Source organism: Pseudochaenichthys georgianus, chromosome 18, assembly GCF_902827115.2.
Source record: "Pseudochaenichthys georgianus chromosome 18, fPseGeo1.2, whole genome shotgun sequence".
Taxonomy (NCBI): domain Eukaryota; kingdom Metazoa; phylum Chordata; class Actinopteri; order Perciformes; family Channichthyidae; genus Pseudochaenichthys; species Pseudochaenichthys georgianus.
Window position 1 is genome coordinate 14,465,028 of NC_047520.1, and position 19,133 is coordinate 14,484,160.

A 19,133-nucleotide genomic window follows, 5' to 3' on the forward strand; every position below is an offset into this window, starting at 1 on the left:
TTGAAAATGTTCCCTTCAATTAAACAACAGAACACTTTTGTAATATACAACATAGCATATCATTAAGAGACGCATCACATTTAAACCTCTCAAACAGACTTTATTCCAAAAGCAAGTCTTTGCATTACCTTCAGGTCATTGTCAAACAACAAAATGGAGGTGATAAATGAATAATAACATCTTCTACAGAATATAAGTTGCATTCATGTCACTTGTCAAGTTAATAACAATGCAGCTTTGAGCTTTGTCAGGTTTACTGTCTTTAGAATTTGAAAAACATGTGCGGAAAGAAAAGTCAGATTTCAGACTAAAATCTGGCCGACATTATCTGGTACCCATAGAGCCAATAATAAGCAAACATATCTCCTATTTGAATATCTTAAAGCTTATAACTACTGGTAACTTAATCTGCTTCTCATTAAAACAATACATTATCACTATGTTCACGATTAAGAAATATCTGCAACATGTAGCACATGTTACCGGGTAAAATGAAGGTCTCGTTGTCAGATAAAGAACAGAACAGATTATAAAGGATTATACTCAAATCTGTGTTTCAGAGGAGAAGAGATCCATGATCTCAAGTCTCTGTGTCTCAATTTGCTATTCAAATTCCCCATTGTCTCCTGCTGTACTAAAAACAACTGATACAGCAGACTCTGTGTCAGCATGCATGTGCTAAAATGGAACAGCTAACAATATTCATTTAGACATATACAAAAAATGTATAGTTTAACTTAACTAAACTACCTACTGGTCTTTGTACCGTATGCCGGTCTCCCATAATTAGTCTATTTCTTCTCCTTTTATGGGAATGTTTGCTCTGACTTTTGGAAAACTTTTTCAGAAATACCATCCAAATAGCAGATTCTGTAAACAAATGTATAAGTCCTCCAAGCAAGAGAAGAGTTACTTTGAACTTATTGTGCGCGTGTTGCTCCCATTGGCAGGGTTGAGGGGTATTCAGGCATCCCTGGAATGACTCACACTGAAACTGGATAAACTCAAAGCACTGTTGCTCTGGATAAAGCCCATATCCAGTGGTATATAGTACTGTATGTAGTCTCACTTACACAACACTGAGGGAATCATAGATAGATTCAGCAATTTGTTTGTGTCTGTTTTGAGAATTTGTGGCCAACATCATGCATAGGTGTATTGTCCAAAGGTCACACTGCAGTCACTCAAAATCACGTCACAACATCCTTCGATGTACATCCTAAAAAAACGCACCTCCCCTTCTTTCTGGCACTTCCATTCACTACATTCCATCAAACCTTTCTATCTTCTTGTACCTTCTTCATTTTCCCTTGCTTTCCTCTTTCAGTCCCTTTACATGGTAGACTGATGGATAAAGATGGATACGTCTTTATCCATATCTCCCAGTATCTTGCGTGACAGGACAACTGCTAGGCTAGTACACTCTCGATGACCTTGTGATCTACGGCTCATTGGTCAGCTCATCAGCAAATTCAGCCATGATGTCATGCACCCAGATGTCCTTTTCTTCCTGTGAAGTGTCCACCAGGAAGACCATCAACTTCCTGTCCCACGGGTTAGGGGCTTCCTGCAAGGACTCCAGCTGGGCCACCAGGGGTTTCTTCTCCACGTGGTTCCTGAAAACGATGGAAGCTTCCTCCGACCACTGCCTCGGCTTCAATCCTGCGGGAGAAAAAGTATGAAGGTAGAGCTTACTTTTATTGAAATATTCAAACATACATTCAAGAAGAGCCTGACTTACTATACACTGGACATATTGGGGTTGAGGAGGAGGAGTTAGCTAGCAGTAAAGTAGTAAGAATAGGGCAGTTACTAAAAAAATGTATTTCTTAAAGCGCGTGATCCTAACTAAAGCTAATGTAACAACCATCTGTCGAGGTGAGGCGAGGTGTGGACGTCCTCTCTACTCACCAGCCAGCTGAGCGGTGATCCCCTGGAACGGCAGCTGTCTGAACTCTTTGATCAGAGGTCTGAGCTGTGTGCAGCTGACCAGCTCATGTTTACCATAGTCCAACTCGTACACAGACACCAAGCCCTTCGTCAGGATCCCCTTCACTAACACACGATGCCAGCTGAGAGGAGAGAGGAGGAAGAGCAGATATGTATATTTAGGCCTGTTACTGATTATCCACAACAGACAAACAAAGACAGAAGGGAACACAAAGAGTAATTCACCTGTTCTCCACTTTAGCGGCGTATATGTGATTCTTCTCTATGTTGAGGGGTTTCTCCTCAGTCTTGTTGTAGTAGAGAATCATCTCTCCCATCAGCACCACCAGTTTGTACATATCTCTCCAGGGCTGCAGCACAAAGTGGCCCGGATGGCACGCCACCGATACATAGACGTCTAGGTTGTTACCTGAGAAGAAAAAGTGTTCACATGTAAACACTTAATTTCCTAGGGAACAGACAAAAATGCCCATATCTTTTTACCTGCAGGGGGCAGCTCTAGTAATGGTGGGAGATGTTGAGACATAGAGGGTGGGGATGGTGTCTCTGGTTGGCTGCTGGTCGTGTTGCCTCTTGGTCCTAACAGAGCCCTCCTGACTTGAAGCTTGGCTGGGACAGTAGTTGACGTTGGACTCCCGTTAGTGCAGTGACTGTTGCTGGGGGGCTTTGAGGATAACGTGGCTGTGGAGATCTTGGCAGAGCTGTGAAAAGAAATGATCAACCAAGAAATGTAGGGGCAAATTCACATAGAATGGATTGCGCCCCGCTGAAATCACCATGATTTTTCAAGATGATAACTTGCAATAGCCGCATTCACACTGCGGTACTTTTCCCACAAAGGTTCATGCGAACTTAGTTCATGATCGCGTTCACACCAAAAAGAGCCGGTACTAAAAGTAGTTCATGCGAACCTTTTTACCCCCTCGAAAGTCCCTGCTAGAGAGCAGGGACTTTCGAGCGGGTCTTTTTTGAGAAAAGAGCTATATTCCTGATTGGCCGGGCGGATTGCAAACCACGCCCCGTAAAACTCCCAAAAAGTTTTGTGAAGCCGCCATTTTATTATCCTCGCATTAGCATTATTAGCATTAGCATTAGCCCAGCGCAGAAACGCAGAGAGACTAACTTATGGCAACACAAAATAAAACATGGGAGCGGTGGAGATGAGGAGGTGTTGGCGTTCTGGCGATTTACTCGGAAGGCTTCAGTAGAAGCTGCTGGGACTCCCAGCAGCTTCTACTGAAGCCAGTCCCTGACTCCGGGGACTTCCGGCCGGGGACTTTGGGCGGCAGTATACGCCGTGAAGTGGTTTGCAGCCTGCCAGTAAACCCAAAGCAGAAGAAGAAGAAGTGACACCAGCGGCTTCATTTGCCTAATCCACCCCCAGGGACTTTTTCTGGTGTGAACGCGATCTGTACTTAGTTCATGCGAACTAAAGAGTTCGCATGAACTAAGTTCGCATGAACCTTTGTGGGAAAAGTACCGCAGTGTGAACGCGGCTAAAGCCATCTACACTGTGCTTTTAATGAATATGTACTCGATAGTGAGGTGAACAAAGACCTGAGGCTCGTCAGGAACACATCTGGCTTTTGTTTGAACAGGTCGGACTGGGCCATCTGATGGTTGAGGCTGCGGGCCGGGTCATGGAAGTTCTTGTCGGTGAAAAGGTGGACGTAGACGCAGCGCTTGCTTTCATCTACCTTGGCAACCTTGGTGGGAAGGTAAATTGTTAGTGTGGACCATTAGGAAGGAGAAAACAAGAGGCACCGAATGAATGAAGGCCTTACTTATTAATAATGTCATAATAGCATTTCATTACCTTCATACTACAGTTTGTGGTGTTGAGCACTTTCTCTCGAAGCCATTGGACAGCATCTGGAGTCCAGGATCCCACACTGACAGCCAGGTCTGCAAGGCAGCACTTCACAGCCTAAACACAGGTTGCTGGATGTCATTTTCCCAAATATTATGTTGGACTGTAAAAGAGTACAGTGTCGCTACAACAGATCAAACAAAAGAGTCCTCTGTCGTTTCTGTTTTCCACATTTCGATGCTCACCTGTGGGGGGATGGCCATGAGGTCACGGAGGAACAGAGGAGGGATCTCTCTCAGCTCAAACACCTCTACAGAAGCCTGGACGCCCACATCAATGAACATGATGTCCAGCACTCTGCTGCCGTGCAGGTTGGTGATCTGAAGACAGAAACACACAGTAAAGCCCCTGTCACACTGTCCCGAAATTGACACCCGATGGACACACGATAAAGGAAATGTTCAAATTCGGCTCTGATCGTAACAACATCGCGCCATTCGTGAGGGCATCTTAAGCCATCGTATGACCGTCGGTGGAGTTTCTCAGGCTCCGGCAGCAACTTCGTGAGCGGCAACTTTGTAAGGCACTCGTGAGGGCATCTTGTCGAATCGTGTCATCTTCGTGTTATCATCGGTGCCATCGGGCATTCGCCCTCACTCTGATTGGGTCGAATGCCCGATGGCACCGATGATAACAACATGCCCTCACGATGGCCTTACGAAGGGCAAAATTGACACACGTATTCAACACGAAAATGAACCTTCGCAAGGTCCTTCGGCAATTTTTTGGCATGCCAAAGATTTTCCCACCGCTCACGAAGTTGGAGCCTGAGAAACTCCGCCAGCGGTCATACGATGGCTTAAGATGCCCTCACGAATGGCCCGATGTTGCTACGATCACAGCCGAATTTGAACATTTCCTTTATCGTGTGTCCATCGGGTTGTTTTATTGCACAACAAAATCATGTAAACATATTATGTAAATAACCCAATTTGTGTTCTGTGAAACTAAAAAGGATATAATATATTATTTTGAAGGACAGTTGACAGGAAGTTGTTGCTGTTATGGAAACAACATTACAGAGAAAACGTAATATTTTCTACATATAAAGACGGATAAAGTAAAGAACAAAGTCTGAAGATATCAGTACAGTATCATAGTACTGTAACATAATTGGTTTTGGTACTTTCATTGCAGTTGTATGTCTTAAATGTAATGTAAATGTTGCCTTCGTGTGTGGTTCGGGGCCATCTTCGTGCGAAATTCACAATTCCATATTCGTGTGTCCATCGGGTGTCAATTTCGGGACAGTGTGACAGGGGCTTTAAAGAAAACAACCCACTGACTTTTAAATAGACTTTACTGCTAAAATGCAAGGAACATATCCCCTCTTTTCAAGCAATGGATAAAAGACTTTCTACATCATTTGACATTAAAGAAAATAACTTTTCAACAAGAGGCTGTGCTCAGAAGTGTTATGCTATATGGCTAACAGCGCAGTATTTTGCATCTCTTCCATCTCTGCTCTCAGGGTAATTACATCTGTCTCTATTGCAAAATGGTGATGTATTTGTGTCAGGCCAACATCAAATCAAATCATTCACAGTCTTTGCTTCTTACCTCTATGCGGGACCATTTTCCTTTGTAGCGAGCCAGACATCCTTTCCCACAGAAGGGTCTGGATACCAGGAACTCTGATGTTACCTTGAACATCAAGCAGAAAATAACATTAGATTTGTGTTAAATCTTTTGGAACTCCCTTTTAGATTGATGAGGTGAGTATTTGTGACTGCTGCTTTACGACTTCAATGAGAATAATATTTTAAAAGCTCTCGCAAACATTTCACAGGTCCACCCAATCTACTGCAGGTGTACATTGCAATGACATCAAAGATTAGGACTTTAGATCTGTGCTCACCATCATGGAAAGAGGTTGTCTAGGTTTTAAGAAATTAAAGTGGAATAAATTAAGAAGTAGTTAATCATATCTTCATTTTATATATCCAAAGTTACCAATACATGGGGAGATATCCTAACAAATAAATAATATACATTTTCCCGGCCCAGTACCAAATATATGGTAAAAGATATTAAATTGTGAACGTTATTTTCTGAATTTCCTTCCAACTAGAAAATAACAACAACGTTTTCCACTTCAAAATAATTTGTATGTAACGAAACTGACATACAAAGATGACTTCCCTGCATGCTAAAAATATTTATGAAAAATGTCTAACCTTGTTAAAACACAATACCAGACTTCACACTGTGTTTACCTAAACACTGACGCAAAGCATTACCGAGTTGAACTTAAAGAGTTAGAGGACAACAGTAGCACATCTAGAACAAGCATCAGCTCCACCGTGCTGCTAACAGATTAAGTGGCTTGGCAAGATTATCAACCTAATCTCAATCTGTCCACAACGGAAGGAAGCAACACATCTACAAAATACTTTTAGGATGACCGAATCCTTGTCTCCTTGTCTCCTTGTGTTTACTTCCTGTGGATACGGCACCTTACCAAACATCTTGGAATGAAACATGAACAGTTCGACTTCCTTTTTAACAGACACATGAGCACATATAAAGCTAAATGAGCTAAATATGATAAATGTTATAGTAATTATAGATTGATAAATACATAAGGATTCACATTTCTTTAGACCCACGCAGTTAGGAATCTGAAAATAGTATTCAAACCATCGCTCAGTTTAGTACACATTATTAACATGAACTGCCTTCCTCCATTTTACTTAAAGTTGAGTTCAACTGGAGTTATTGTGCTTTGTATGGGACTACTTTTTGCGGTGTATTACTACATATTAGGTGCTCAAATTAACAGCAAGACAATAAATGTCTCATTAAGTCAAAATAAACAAACCTGCCCATGTTTACTGTATCACTGTAACAACCTACAACTTTTTTTATGCATATACTTTTACTACAGTCCTGTTTACATTTCAGTTAATTCAATGTTGAAACGGTCTTCAAAAATGTGTAGTATTTCATTTATAATAGCCCTGTATTGTAACTTGCACAATTGTATGTTTTACATTCTCATGTTGCTTAAAAAATGGTTTTCTTAGATGTAATGCTAGTGTAGTTATTGCATGCATAATAACAAAGAACTGAAAGCTGAATAGTGTTTTGGTGAACATTGCGAGTCTATGGCACATTTGCAACTGAACAAAGAATAAACATTTCAAACCAGACATTAAATGTTGTTCACCTGTGAGTGGAAGTATGTCTCTATGTTCTCCAGTATCTCATTCAGCTTAGCAAGGCCTCTGGAGGGCAGCTGACAGTAGACGGTCCCATCTGAGCAGACGCTTCTGACAGTCACGTTCATATAAGCGCTGTTCACCTGCGAAGAGCCAGAGATAAGTGTTTATTGCGCTGCACATCACACACTGACCCAACTACGTGCTAAAACAACCCCTCCTGTACCTGTAACGGGCTGGTGAGCGTCTTGTCGTGCAGGGCTTTCATGCAGGCAGCGTTGATGTTGACATCATCATCTTGCGATGTGTCATACAGGACTACAAGAGGAATCTGTCCTCTCTCCAGAATCTCAGCCAATAGGATTTTTCCACTTGCCATCGCCTCAAACTTCTTCAGCACAGAGGGCTCCTGACAGAATGGCTCTAGGCCTGGTCACACACAAACACACCGGATTTAACTAGAGCTCAATAATGAGTGTGAGAGACACGCACGATAAGGAAAAAAAGTGTTTCCAATTCAGACTCACCTGCCAGTTTACATTTGGTCGCCTGAAATGGCAGTTTGAAAAACTTTTCATTCAGCTCAAACACTTTGGTTTTAGTGATCACCTCCGAGAAGCCATGATCCACATAGTGAACCTACAGAGTCAAAGACAAAGACCACAGAAAGACAGTTGACATTTCCTCACAGCCCATCTGAAACCCTTACCGATGTCTTTAAGGAATAGTTAACCCACAAAAGGAACATTTCATTATAAATTAATCACTCAAGTGTAATTGATACCGAAAAATCCTCGACGAAAACTTTGTTTGCATGCCTCCATGGTGAACAGAAAACCAAAGAGCGAAGAAAGGCTAAAAGGTAAAACACATGCTGACGCAAGGTTTGTGTTGTTTTAAGCATACTTCGAAATAAATAAGACTTCACACGGGTTACGGAGAGTTTGGTAACAGATGTATTGATGTAGTAGTTTTGCAGCCAAAATGTACTTCCAGTCATCAAGTCTTTCTTTTCTTTTCTTATTTTTGGTTCAGCTGGGCGGCATGCCAGAAACATTTTTATTTTTATTTAGTTGACTTCTCACCTTGACCTTGTCAGCCATGACATCACAGACTTGCGCTCTCAGAATCTCATCCTCCTCCTCGGCTCTAACAGCAACAAGTTGTCCAGAGGATGGAGACGTCAAAGGAGTCGGACTGCTTTTGGTCAGGCGGTAAAACTCCCTCATTTCATCTTCCATGGACTCCTGGGCTTGGGAGTACCCCTCACCAATGTACCTGAGAGAGGAGGGGATAAAGACAGTGAGATGTATGAACGGTCAGGTCTTACAGGAACTTCATTTATCCTACCTACCTGAGAATGACTCCGTTGGTGTTGGTGGCCTCCACCACTAGTACAGAGGGGTACTCCTCTTTGGGGATGTGCAGAGAAGGCACTGCGTGGTTACTGAGCCTCCTCCCCAACTCCTGCCTCACCCTCAGCTCCTCCTCACTGGCCGAGGAGTTCCTCTTGTTGCAGTTCTCATCCTCTCCTCCTCCACCGCTGCACTCCTTGTACAAGATGGCCCTCTTTGGGTTGTCAGGCATCGGGTAGTCGATGGTGCAGATGTCAGAGAGGAGGTGAAGGTTGTCCAGGACATGTCCGGGCAGTTTGATCTAGTAAAGAAATAGAAAATATATATGTAAACTTAAATAAAATATGTAGGGATACTCAGGTCATGTACTTAAGTAAAAGTAGAAGTACCAGGGTGTAGGAATTAGGGCTGTCAGTCGATTAAAATATGTAATCGCATGATTGTCCATAGTTAATCGCGATTAATCGCAAATTAATCGCACATTTTATATCTGTTCTAAATGTACCTTAGAGGAATATCTTTCAAGTTTTTAATACTCTTATGAACATATGAGTGGACAAATATGCTTTATGCTAATGTTCATTATCATTTGAACAATGACAAATATTCTCATGAATATTAAACACAACAACCTCTGAACATTACAGATATTCGCCTCAATTCAACCTGGAACCTCTCATACAATAATACAATACAAATGGTGTGTGTGTGTGTGTGTGTGTGTGTGTGTGTGTGTGTGTGTGTGTGTGTGTGTGTGTGTGTGTGTGTGTGTGTGTGTGTGTGTGTGTGTGTGTGTGTGTGTGTGTGTGTGTGTGTGTGTGTGTGTGTGTGTGTGTCAGTAAAAATACTCTAAATTCAGAGTGCAGTGATCCGAACACTAGCACCTCAACACAATGTTGTTAAAGCATGACACCACATCTCTGGGAAGTGACATCACCATGTGTTGAGCACAACCCTTAGTCATCTCCACTCCCACGCCCCCTCATCTTTTTCAGTTCTTCCTCCTATTGTCTCTTTACTTTATCTTCATCTGTGTGTGATGGATCGTTGGAGCTATGTGCAACTCAAGGCATATGCTCGAACGGGAGCTGCCTGGACGCTGCAATCATGTTGCGCACTATCCGTGCTGAGTGTGCTGACTTTTCGTACAATGACCCACTGTCTGGCTTCCTGCATAAAGTAAAGTGCTCGGCGCAGTTGTGGCGAAATGTCGCTCCTCTGTTTTCATTGAAACAGCTCCTTATATCCGTTAGCGCAGCTAGCTAGCACCAGATGCTAACAACAACAATGCACCACACGTAAGGTCTCTCTCTCGCTCGCTCGGGCCACACATACACACACCCTCCCGGTCCTCCCGATGGCCAGTCGGTGCCTGCCGGTGAGTGTGGAAGTGTGGTCTGCCACAAGCGGGCGGCAGGAGCGGGGCTCTCAGCATCAGCTTGTGGATGGTATTATAAACTCGATGCGCTCTGAAACTACGGGGCGGCCGAGGAAAAAAAATACACATGCGTTAATCGCGTTAAAATAATTAGTGGCGTTAATCTTTTTTTGCGTTAACGCGTTATTAACTTGACAGCCCGAGTAAGAATACTTTGTTACAAGTAAAAGTCCTGCAGTCAAAATGTTACTCAAGTAAAAGTAGAAAAGTATTATCATCAAAATATAATTAAAGTACCAACAGTAAAAGTACTTATTATGCAGATTGGTCTATTTCAGTATAATATATATGATATGTTCTGATAATAAGGATTGATCATTAAAGTGTTATCAAAGCTGGTAAAGATGCAGCTAGTTTGAATGACTTTGTATACTGAGGGGTAGAAATGTACTCCAGGTTTAAACATTTTTTTACTTTAGTGTTAATTATATTTCATATCATTGATCCAAATCTGCAAAGTAACTAAATGTACTAAATAAATGTATTGAAGTAAAAGTATATAATTTAACTAATTTAAAATTACAAAGTTGCAAAAAATTGGTCCCTCAAAATTGTACATAATTACAGTCCTTGAGTAAATCTACTACAGTGTTACAAACGTTTACTGACTTTGTAGGTGTCCTGGAGGAGCTTGGGCAGAGCGTGGGCCCACAAGCCGTTGGGGTACTTCCCCAGCAGTTCCTCCAGTTTCAGCTTCAGATCGGGGCTGAGGGTGGCAGGGGAGGAGGGGGAGCTGGGGGACGAGGAGGACGATGGTGAGGTCTGAGGAGAGCGAGAACCCGAGCGAGTCAGATGGTTGCTGGGGGGTCTCCGCTGGGAGGGGGACTGCACCGGTTTGTCTGTAACGTTTGAAGTCCGGACAGGGGCTGAGGTAGAGTTTGGGTTAAGGATGGGTGGAGGGGAGGGTGTGGGGGTCTTGTCCTTGGCAGGGTAGAGTAGCAGCTCTGATGGGTTGCTGCTGCAGGTTTTCTCTACCTAGGAAAACAAATGGAAAGAATTTATTGAAAAAACATTTAGCAGGCAAGACAATTTTTTTTAGGATTGGTATTAACTTGACAAGAGTGAGTTTGAAGACCAAAATGTATCTTTGGAAAATATGTTTCTGTTACTGATGTAATGCTGCCTTGCATTCGCACTGTATTATCTGTTTTATCACAAAGTTATTGAATTTGAAAAGGGAATTGCTTCTTATAATATGAAATATTGCTGTAGTAACATAGGACTGCGTACAGTGCATATGTGTGTCCAGGTCTCCAGGTCTTTGATGGCCTCAGTGGGCATGTCCTGTTTATACAGCTCTGTGTAGATCTGAGGCAGCTTGGACACCCAGAAGCCGTTACTGTACTTCCCCAAGATCTCTCTGATGCGGCCCTGGACCTGCTGAGGGTTGTAGGGCTTTCCTTTCCCCGAGCCGAGGTTCTCATTTAGATTCAATGATGCTGCAAAAAAGACAATAAGAAAATACAGATAAACACGGATGCAATTACTCTATTGATCTTCCTACCTGTGATACATGTGGATGCATCGTATGCTTAGGTCTTGCATAATTTCTAATCAGGGTTGTTTCTTTACATACAGTAAGCACAGGCTCTTAAACCAGTCAGCGTCAACATGTTAAACACTCTTCTGGCAGGAGTGGTCAGAAGTAAACATTTGAAATGGCTGGAGCTTTCAAACATGTGTGCCTTGAAGGTGCAGATTATTACATTCCAGCGCGTTCCCCCGGGCTATGAAGAGCTTCTTCAAATGGGAAACATGACAACTAACACATTCTTAGTTAAGTAAAGAGTAGAGTGGCTGACAGATGACATAAACGTGGGAACTGAAATAACCTGAAATCTTTAAAGCTCCGAGAACTAAATAAAATACGGTTGTAGTTTGTTTTGCTTTAAATGATAGAGTTCCTAAATAGACCCGATTGATACCCAGATAAAGATAGCACAGCATGACACTGGTAAACTGTCCTTTACTTAGTCTCAAATGTACTTTGGTAATGCTTGGGAATAACTGGCCTGACACGGAATTGTCTGAAGTTCTACATCATTTTTTTATATTTAGAGCATTAAAAAGCAGCCTGTCCTACTTACGACCGGTCAGTTGGGGGTTTCTGGAAAGGTGAGCATGCACCTCCTTCTGAAACCGAGACGAGAGGGTCATCCTCTTCTCTGACCTGGACATAAGAGAACAGAACAAGGAGGAATGTTACCTAGGTGATTCTACTTTTTTGAACAATTAAAAGCTACAACATTTTCCATCCATCGTTGTTTATGGTTTTTAAAACTCACTTCTGACTTCAGTTTGAAGGCCTGACTATGTGCTGCACGTCGGATCATTATCTCATCAGACTAAGCATAGTTATCTTCTTCTATCCTCTGATAACATCTCAAAGTTTGACAAGATAACTAATAGTTAAAGAAAGAGTCTGTTTTGGCTTATCCTCAGTATCACAACAGCGAGTCGTGAGATACAGCAAAGTCGGCACTGCATTGAACTAGATGCTAGACCCAGCCAGTGACAAACTGAGAATGTACCGGAAGATTTCTACATTGTGTTAAATAGCCATCTGTTTATAAACACATGGCTGAACTGCTGAAGTTACTACATAACTAAACTACGGTCCAAAAGGCGTTTCATAAGTGAGAAATATTGTATGTTTTCGCCCCGAGTTCATCCTCTGTCCCTTCTACACTATTCCACCAGCTTTCATGCATGTTTTAATTTTAAGTAAAGTATTAAAACTGTAATTCTTCCTGACTTAAGCCTTGTACATGCATCCCATGGTTGACTTGCAGGGACACCCACATAGACACACATATAATGATAACGCTGGCCTGACAGCAAACTGTCAAACAGAAGCTCTGGAGGGACACAGAGAGATGTGCTGATTCACTCTGTGTCGGTTTAAAAGTGCTAATCTACTAGAGAATAGGGGATTATAAAGGGCTCACCCCCCCTGCACTGGTCTCGTGTGCCCTGCCAGCTCACCATGCTTCTCACCCTGCCGCCCCATTGTGCTGCGGAGGGTCAGCGGCATACTGTACACCCACGGTGACACTGACAGAGGACTGATGTCAGATGTTTTCACAGTGGTTAGATGAACAGAGCCGTGGATGGATGGAAGTGAGGGCCAGTCAGTGAGCTGCATTCATCTATCTGCATTGTTTAAGCAATGCATCTAGATCATATCTCGCAATGCTTCTGGCTTCTTCGATAGCATTGGATCAGGTTTTTCACTTTATCCAGGTTAATGACAGCAGGACTCTGAAGCCAAACGTATTGATTTTAGAAAAGGAAAATAGATTCAGGACATTAACCAGTAAAGGGGGATAAAAGAAATGATGAGCAATTTACCAATGACTTTACGGCAGAGAGTTTGAGAAAGAGAAGGAGGTGAACAAACTGTACCATGTGTAAACATAAAAATGGGGAAGCAAAGGGGAAAGATGTGTAAAGAGTCGGGGCAAGACAGAGAGAGGGGGAGAGAGAACCAGAACATATAAAGAAACCAGGAGGGGCAATGATAGAACAAGAGGGAAATAAAATATACAAACGCTGTGAATTTGACTGAATTGACTATTACTTAGAAATAGCCTCAAGTTACCACCAACAATCTAAGATTTTACAGGACATTTGTGGCAAGAGATGTTTTTTTTTTTTATTTCCTTCCTTAGTGAATCCGTTTACTTGAATTTCCAAAGCAATGTGAAAGCTTGGTTGGTGAATGAAACGTTTAAGTGTGCTGTGAAACCTATCTCTTTCCAAATGGTTACACATCTTCTAACCATCCCGCTCACTCACTTCTCTGCAGGTGGGTTCACCTTCTTGTTGGGTGTGTTCTGATTGGACATCTTGCTTGGATGTGCCCCAGTCTTCCCCTCTGATTGGCCATCTCTCATGTCTCTTGCCTGTCTGTCTCCATGTCCCGCCCCTCGACCTCCGCCTCGACCCCCGCCTCGCCCGCGATGGTTTGGTTGCCTCAGAGAGGTTTGAGGTTTCGCTGCATACAGAAAGACAAAGCAACAAGAGAAGTAAGGATTTCAAGCACACACACACTGACTCGGCGGAATCTGATCCTGAGACAGAGTGTGTGTGTGTGTGTGTGTGTGTGTGTGTGTGTGTGTGTGTGTGTGTGTGTGTGTGTGTGTGTGTGTGTGTGTGTGTGTGTGTGTGTGTGTGTGTGTGTGTGTGTGTGTGTGTGTGTGTGTGTGTGTGTGTGTGTGTGTGTTTTTAAGTAGGGCACAGAGTTATAGATACAAAGGTATGCTAAGGCCACAAAGACCTGATGAGCAACATCCTAACTCTAATCATTGAGCCTGCAATTAACAATAGCACAATAGCACGAATGTTCTTAAATGCGTCTGTGTATATGAAATATATTTGATAACAAATTTATATTTTCACACTGCTTGTGCACATATATTTGGGTATTTGGAGTGCCTACCAACCCATGAAATGTGAAATGTGTTGTGTTCAGTAAAATACTCTAAATTCAGAGTGCAGTGATCCGAACACTAGCACCTCAACACGATGTTGTTAAAGCATGACACATCTCTGGGAAGTGACATCACCATGGGTTGAGCATAACCCTTAGTCATCTCCACTCCCACGCCCCCTCATCTTTTTCAGTTCTTCCTCCTATTGTCTCTTTACTTTATCTTCATCTGTGTCTTCTATTCTGTCTGAGTGAATATGCTCATATATGATGTGCTATAGGAAGATAATCAATCAGCAAATGAAGGAGTCGTTCACGTTACAGAAACTGGACAGTCACACACGCAGATAAATCCACATGCAAACACAGGCAATGAAGAGCACACTCATTCAGAGCAGACGCGGCGTCACCTCACCAGCGTGGACACAGTCCCTGGTGTGTCTCTGCCTGAATATCAATATCCTGGTGAGGATGTGGAGGAGAGAATGAGAGACACAGAGGAAGAGGTTGATCTGTGAAGCAGATGCTCTTCGCTTGCAGCTGAGTCTCAGCAGCTATAGGCAGCGTTAGCCTCTAATCTCAACACCCGACTCTCTTTCTCTCTTCCCTTCTCTCTGACTCCCCCTCCCTTCTTCCTTTTTTTCTTCTCCAACATTCTCCTCTCCTCCCTCTCATCCCTGCTCTACCACCTCCCCAATTACTCTGACTCTCTAGGAATATTTTTCAGACTCACAATCTAGCAGATACATTGAAAAGACGTTTCTGTACATGCGTCTGTGTGTCTGTGAATGTGCTGAGGTTTTTTCTTGCATGTTTGCATATGACAGTTATGGTATATGAATGTGTCATTAACAAAGACAGTTGAAAAAAAGATGAATAAGGTTCAGTATTGTATGTGGTCATACAGCAATAGTGCATAGATATCTTTGTTCACATATTAACCGGATACATCTGCTTGGATGTGTGTGTTTAATATTCTTGGTGCCTGAAGAGCTGCATTTCCCCACAGAGCAACAGTTCAAATAGGCCAGGTATTCAAACTGTCGGGCTGCGCCACAGAAAGCATTTGTTAAAGTTGCATTGTCACAGTACTAATACAGACAGTAGACCCTTTCTAGTTTTCTCTTGCTACAACACTACTGCCCTGTAGCACCAGCCCCAAGAGGAGTCTGAAAATGGTTTAGAAAATGTCAAGAAAAGGAGTAGTTGGATTTAGAGGATGAAGCTTACTTGGCTGATTTTACTTGGTCAGTCTAATATTTTGCTGTACAAACACATACAAAGTATAAACAAATCTGCTCTTCCATCATCAATATGCAGGAAGGACTTTAAAGAGCAGATCTTTTGTATACAACAATCACTTATGGACTTAGGAAGTCATGAGGAATATTGTGTCACACAGCATATAAGCTTTGGCATGTTGTCAAACAGGTTTTTAATCATGCAGCCAGGCAGTTACTCATTTCAGAACATCTAAGAAGAAATTCTAAGGGTTTTGAAATAGTAGGGACAGACAACATTACTATATGAGTTTTCAGTGATTCTTAGAAAACCAAATGAAGTCCACATTTAGGTTCTAGTTTAAGATACACACTATACAGCAGACCTTGCATGTAAATTCAGCTACTGGAACAACCTTCAATCCAAACCAAAAGTGATTTAAAGGCACCTTGTGACAGGGTTAGGGTTAGGGTTAGATACTTACTAAGTAAGTATCTGTGTAATTGCAAAGAACTAAATGTGTGTTTTCCAGAAGAGGCTGTTAAAGGGCAAGGCCTATACGATTAAAGTGGTGTGTGAATCTTGTGAAACTGTATTCCTGTTGAGTACTGTAATGGTTAAGCCATTAGACACTAAACCATCACCTTGCCAATATGTTTTCTCTCCAACATCCACAAAGGGCAACTTGTAATGTGTTGAAAACCTTGCATAAGTTGATTTAACTTGGACTTAATGTGAGACGAGTGACTAGTCCAAAGCTTTCCATGCTAAAAAATGTTCAATAACAACAACAATATACATACATATTGGATTGATCATTATTTGTAAAAATCAGTTAAGTAAAATTGACTATGTAGCTATTTTATGCTTGCTAGTGCTCCAAAATCTTACCATTGAGTACGAGCGGGGCCGCCGGTTTGACCCTCATCTGGGTGTTGACCAGGTTGGGCCGGCCTGTCTTCTTCGAGCTGCGCTGACGAGCCACCAGTTTAGCGATGTGGGCCGTCTCTTTTGTTCCCGACGCAAAACATAAAATCTGCAGGAAAGAGAGGAGTAGATAGATATTAATTGGAGATACATCACAAGGTAGAAAAAGGAATAACCTCGTATTAACCCCCAGGTGTGTGCATCTTATCCAAATGATGCACACTGTATTTGGAGACATTGCGCAATGAAGAAATATGCTTATGTAAAAAATAATCAGAATAATCTTATTTTATTATTGCTAAGCATCTATCCTTAATCATCAACAATCCTGCAGCAGCCACACACACCTCTCCAGAGCGGCCGCGCTCTGTGCGGACCACGGAGGACATGCTAGATAGCAGTGCATCCAGGTGGTTGTGTCCCATCAATTTGTGCGGTATCTGCTCCCCGGTCAGCTCTTTGTACTCGGACTGCAGACGTGACAGTGACACTCCTCCTCTGTTGGCCTGGAGGACAGCCCGCAGCATCTTCTTCACCAGCTCCACGTCAGCCATCTGAAAAATAAATAAATACATTTGTAAGCAAATAAACAAAATGTTGTATATCATCTTCACACCTGGCATCTAAATAATTTAGTACAACAAATCAACTGCAATTTTGGGGAAAATCTATTTAACATCAACTGGATATTGTGCTTATTGATATGTAGTGCGTTTCATTTTGTATTAGTGGTTGTTATCAATTACCTGCTGGTAATCAGATTGGCTGCAGGCAAACCAAACAACCCAAAAGATGAATTAACAAAACCCTTTTGGGACAAACCTGAGTCAATTAAAGCTTTGAGAAAAGTGTAATAACAGCTACATCTCAATATCTTGATATGATAAAAGAAGCTTGAGGCTTGAGTTCTGAATGAAGAGACACACCCTCAACAAACAGCCTCATATTTATGCAAGGTGTAATAACAGCTACATCTCAATATCTTAACAGCCCAGTACAATATTGTAATGGCCAACCTTTTGACACCGTTTTAGTCGTCCAAAAATAATTTGGAATGGAAATTAATCACTTCAGGAGTAGTCTATCTCACCAACTTTGCATTAAGTGTTTAGAAAGACGCCCTTGTTTCAGTCGGGACCCTTTCTGTGTTAAAGCTATACCTTGAATTGAAGAATTCCGAAAACTAAGTTATTTTAATGGTAGGCATCTATGAACAAAAAAGTGTGTACTTGACTGGAAACAACTGAAATATACATGTCAGATTCGCGATAGTGGTTAAAAAGACATTTCCCAGCAATAGATTCGTTTCCGCCACTTGTTAATTTGTTTGCAGCGCAGGCAGCGGATGGGACAGGGAAACTACGAATGACGTAACTCGTCACACTTCTGTGCTCCACACCCTATGGGAACTGAAACTATTTGGATAAAGTTGCCCTGTCTTATTTATTTTCTGTACACACCTTTAATTAACATAGTCCTGATTCATTGAATGACACCGACAGAGAGTACCACCACCAGACATCATATGCAGTCAGTTCAGGGGACGATACTGAGCATAACATCGAGTTAAATCCTCCTGCCACCTCCGGGACAGCGGCTCGTTAAATTACCTGAGGGATGCTAGCACAACAACGGAACACATAAATGTTGCCTTCATAATAAAACTACAAAGACTCACCAAGTTTATTTTACCTCGCATGGTGGTCACACAAGTTTTAACTTTGAAAGTCACTACAGGAAGTACGGGCTTGTGTGCTAGGTCCTAGCTAGCTTGACAGTTTAGAGCCATCCAAGCCGGTAGTACAGAAAGAGGCTAAACAATTACCCGACAACTTTGCCTGTGTGTTATAAAAGTAATGTAAATTAGGATAAACGCTACATAAACCTCTACCTTGCTCTAAAGAGACGGAGAAGTGAAGTGCGGACCTGTTCCAGTCGCTGTCAGGGATGTCACCACCACAGGGCTGCGGCCGAAGAAGCACTCTCCCCGGGGTGTCTGCTCTCTGCCAGCCGGTCCAGGGACAGCCTCTCCTCCGCCTCCTGATTGGTCGGCTGTGCACGGGGTTCTGGCTAATTACACGTCGATATATTCTATGCAGCACAGCATAGAGGGTACATCTCCTGCACAACACGACCATCCAGCAGCAGAGAGAAGCACATCCTCACATCGGAGAAGCTGGAACTATAGAATGAAAACTGATAGAAATACAAATTTGAAAGGATTAATGCTTTATCAAAGTAGATAGGGATTTGTGTCAATACACACATACAACATTATTCTTAACCATTCTATATTTAATGTTTCAATCAAATAATGTATGCATTTTTTGTTTTCTTGTATTTAGTATTATATTTTTGACAACTACATTTATTTGTTTATTTATTTCTGTGATGCCCCTGTGGGTTCATCTGGAGAGGGTGTGGCTGTGCTGCATCCAGCCTCCTTGATTGCATTGATTGCAGTAACTCAGGGCACCTGGGTCTGGTGCCCTGCAGTTATTTAAAGCCTCTGCTCCTCACTGCTTCTACCTGCAGGCACCCCGGTTTTGTTGAGTATGCTATGAGTTTCTTCAGTTGCGTCACTTTGTGCACTTCAACACTCATAGATGTCCATAAATCCTCACCCTGCATTTACACTACTGATACCACTGACATCCACACCTCATACTTTACTTGTTTTGCACTTAATTAATTTGGTTGATTTGAATTTAATTTTGCTAACCGTTGACATGGTGTGTCTCCTCTTTGTTGTGGCCTTTTGAGCCAGGTCATAGAGGTT

General features: G+C 42.3%; 1 protein-coding gene across 5 annotated transcripts; it reads right to left on the bottom strand.

Annotated features, from left to right (window-relative positions):
• Positions 1–79: 79 nt before the first annotated feature.
• Positions 80–18,380, bottom strand: tdrd7b (tudor domain containing 7 b). 5 transcript variants are annotated; one of them, XM_034106348.2, is made up of 21 exons: positions 18,246–18,380; positions 17,815–17,974; positions 16,702–16,908; positions 16,319–16,463; positions 13,573–13,771; positions 11,862–11,944; positions 11,005–11,213; positions 10,384–10,749; positions 8,336–8,637; positions 8,067–8,259; positions 7,509–7,620; positions 7,208–7,410; positions 6,990–7,124; positions 5,381–5,464; positions 4,006–4,140; positions 3,767–3,877; positions 3,508–3,656; positions 2,434–2,651; positions 2,176–2,359; positions 1,912–2,072; positions 80–1,662 (listed from the first exon to the last, which is right to left on the bottom strand). In XM_034106348.2, exons 3-21 carry the CDS (start codon positions 16,906–16,908, stop codon positions 1,442–1,444), a joined length of 3,417 nt encoding a protein of 1,138 aa, XP_033962239.1. In that variant the 5' UTR covers positions 17,815–17,974; positions 18,246–18,380; the 3' UTR covers positions 80–1,441. The 5 variants fall into 5 exon arrangements, with proteins under 5 accessions (XP_033962239.1, XP_033962241.1, XP_033962240.1 ...); XM_034106350.2 differs by having other exon boundaries at positions 18,281–18,370; XM_034106349.2 differs by lacking the exon at positions 17,815–17,974.
• Positions 18,381–19,133: the final 753 nt, after the last annotated feature.

What these genes read in the sequence shown, in the direction of transcription:
- tdrd7b (XM_034106347.2), bottom strand. Translation starts at nt 16,929, where the DNA reads ATGTATTTATTTATTTTTCAGATGGCTGACGTGGAGCTGGTGAAGAAG. An exon ending in AAACCCCCAACTGACCGGTC is followed by an intron (nt 11,214 to 11,861) that starts GTAAGTAGGACA and finishes TCTTTTTTGCAG; the next exon opens with CATCATTGAATCTAAATGAG. An exon ending in ACTAGAGCTGCCCCCTGCAG is followed by an intron (nt 2,360 to 2,433) that starts GTAAAAAGATAT and finishes TTTTCTTCTCAG; the next exon opens with GTAACAACCTAGACGTCTAT.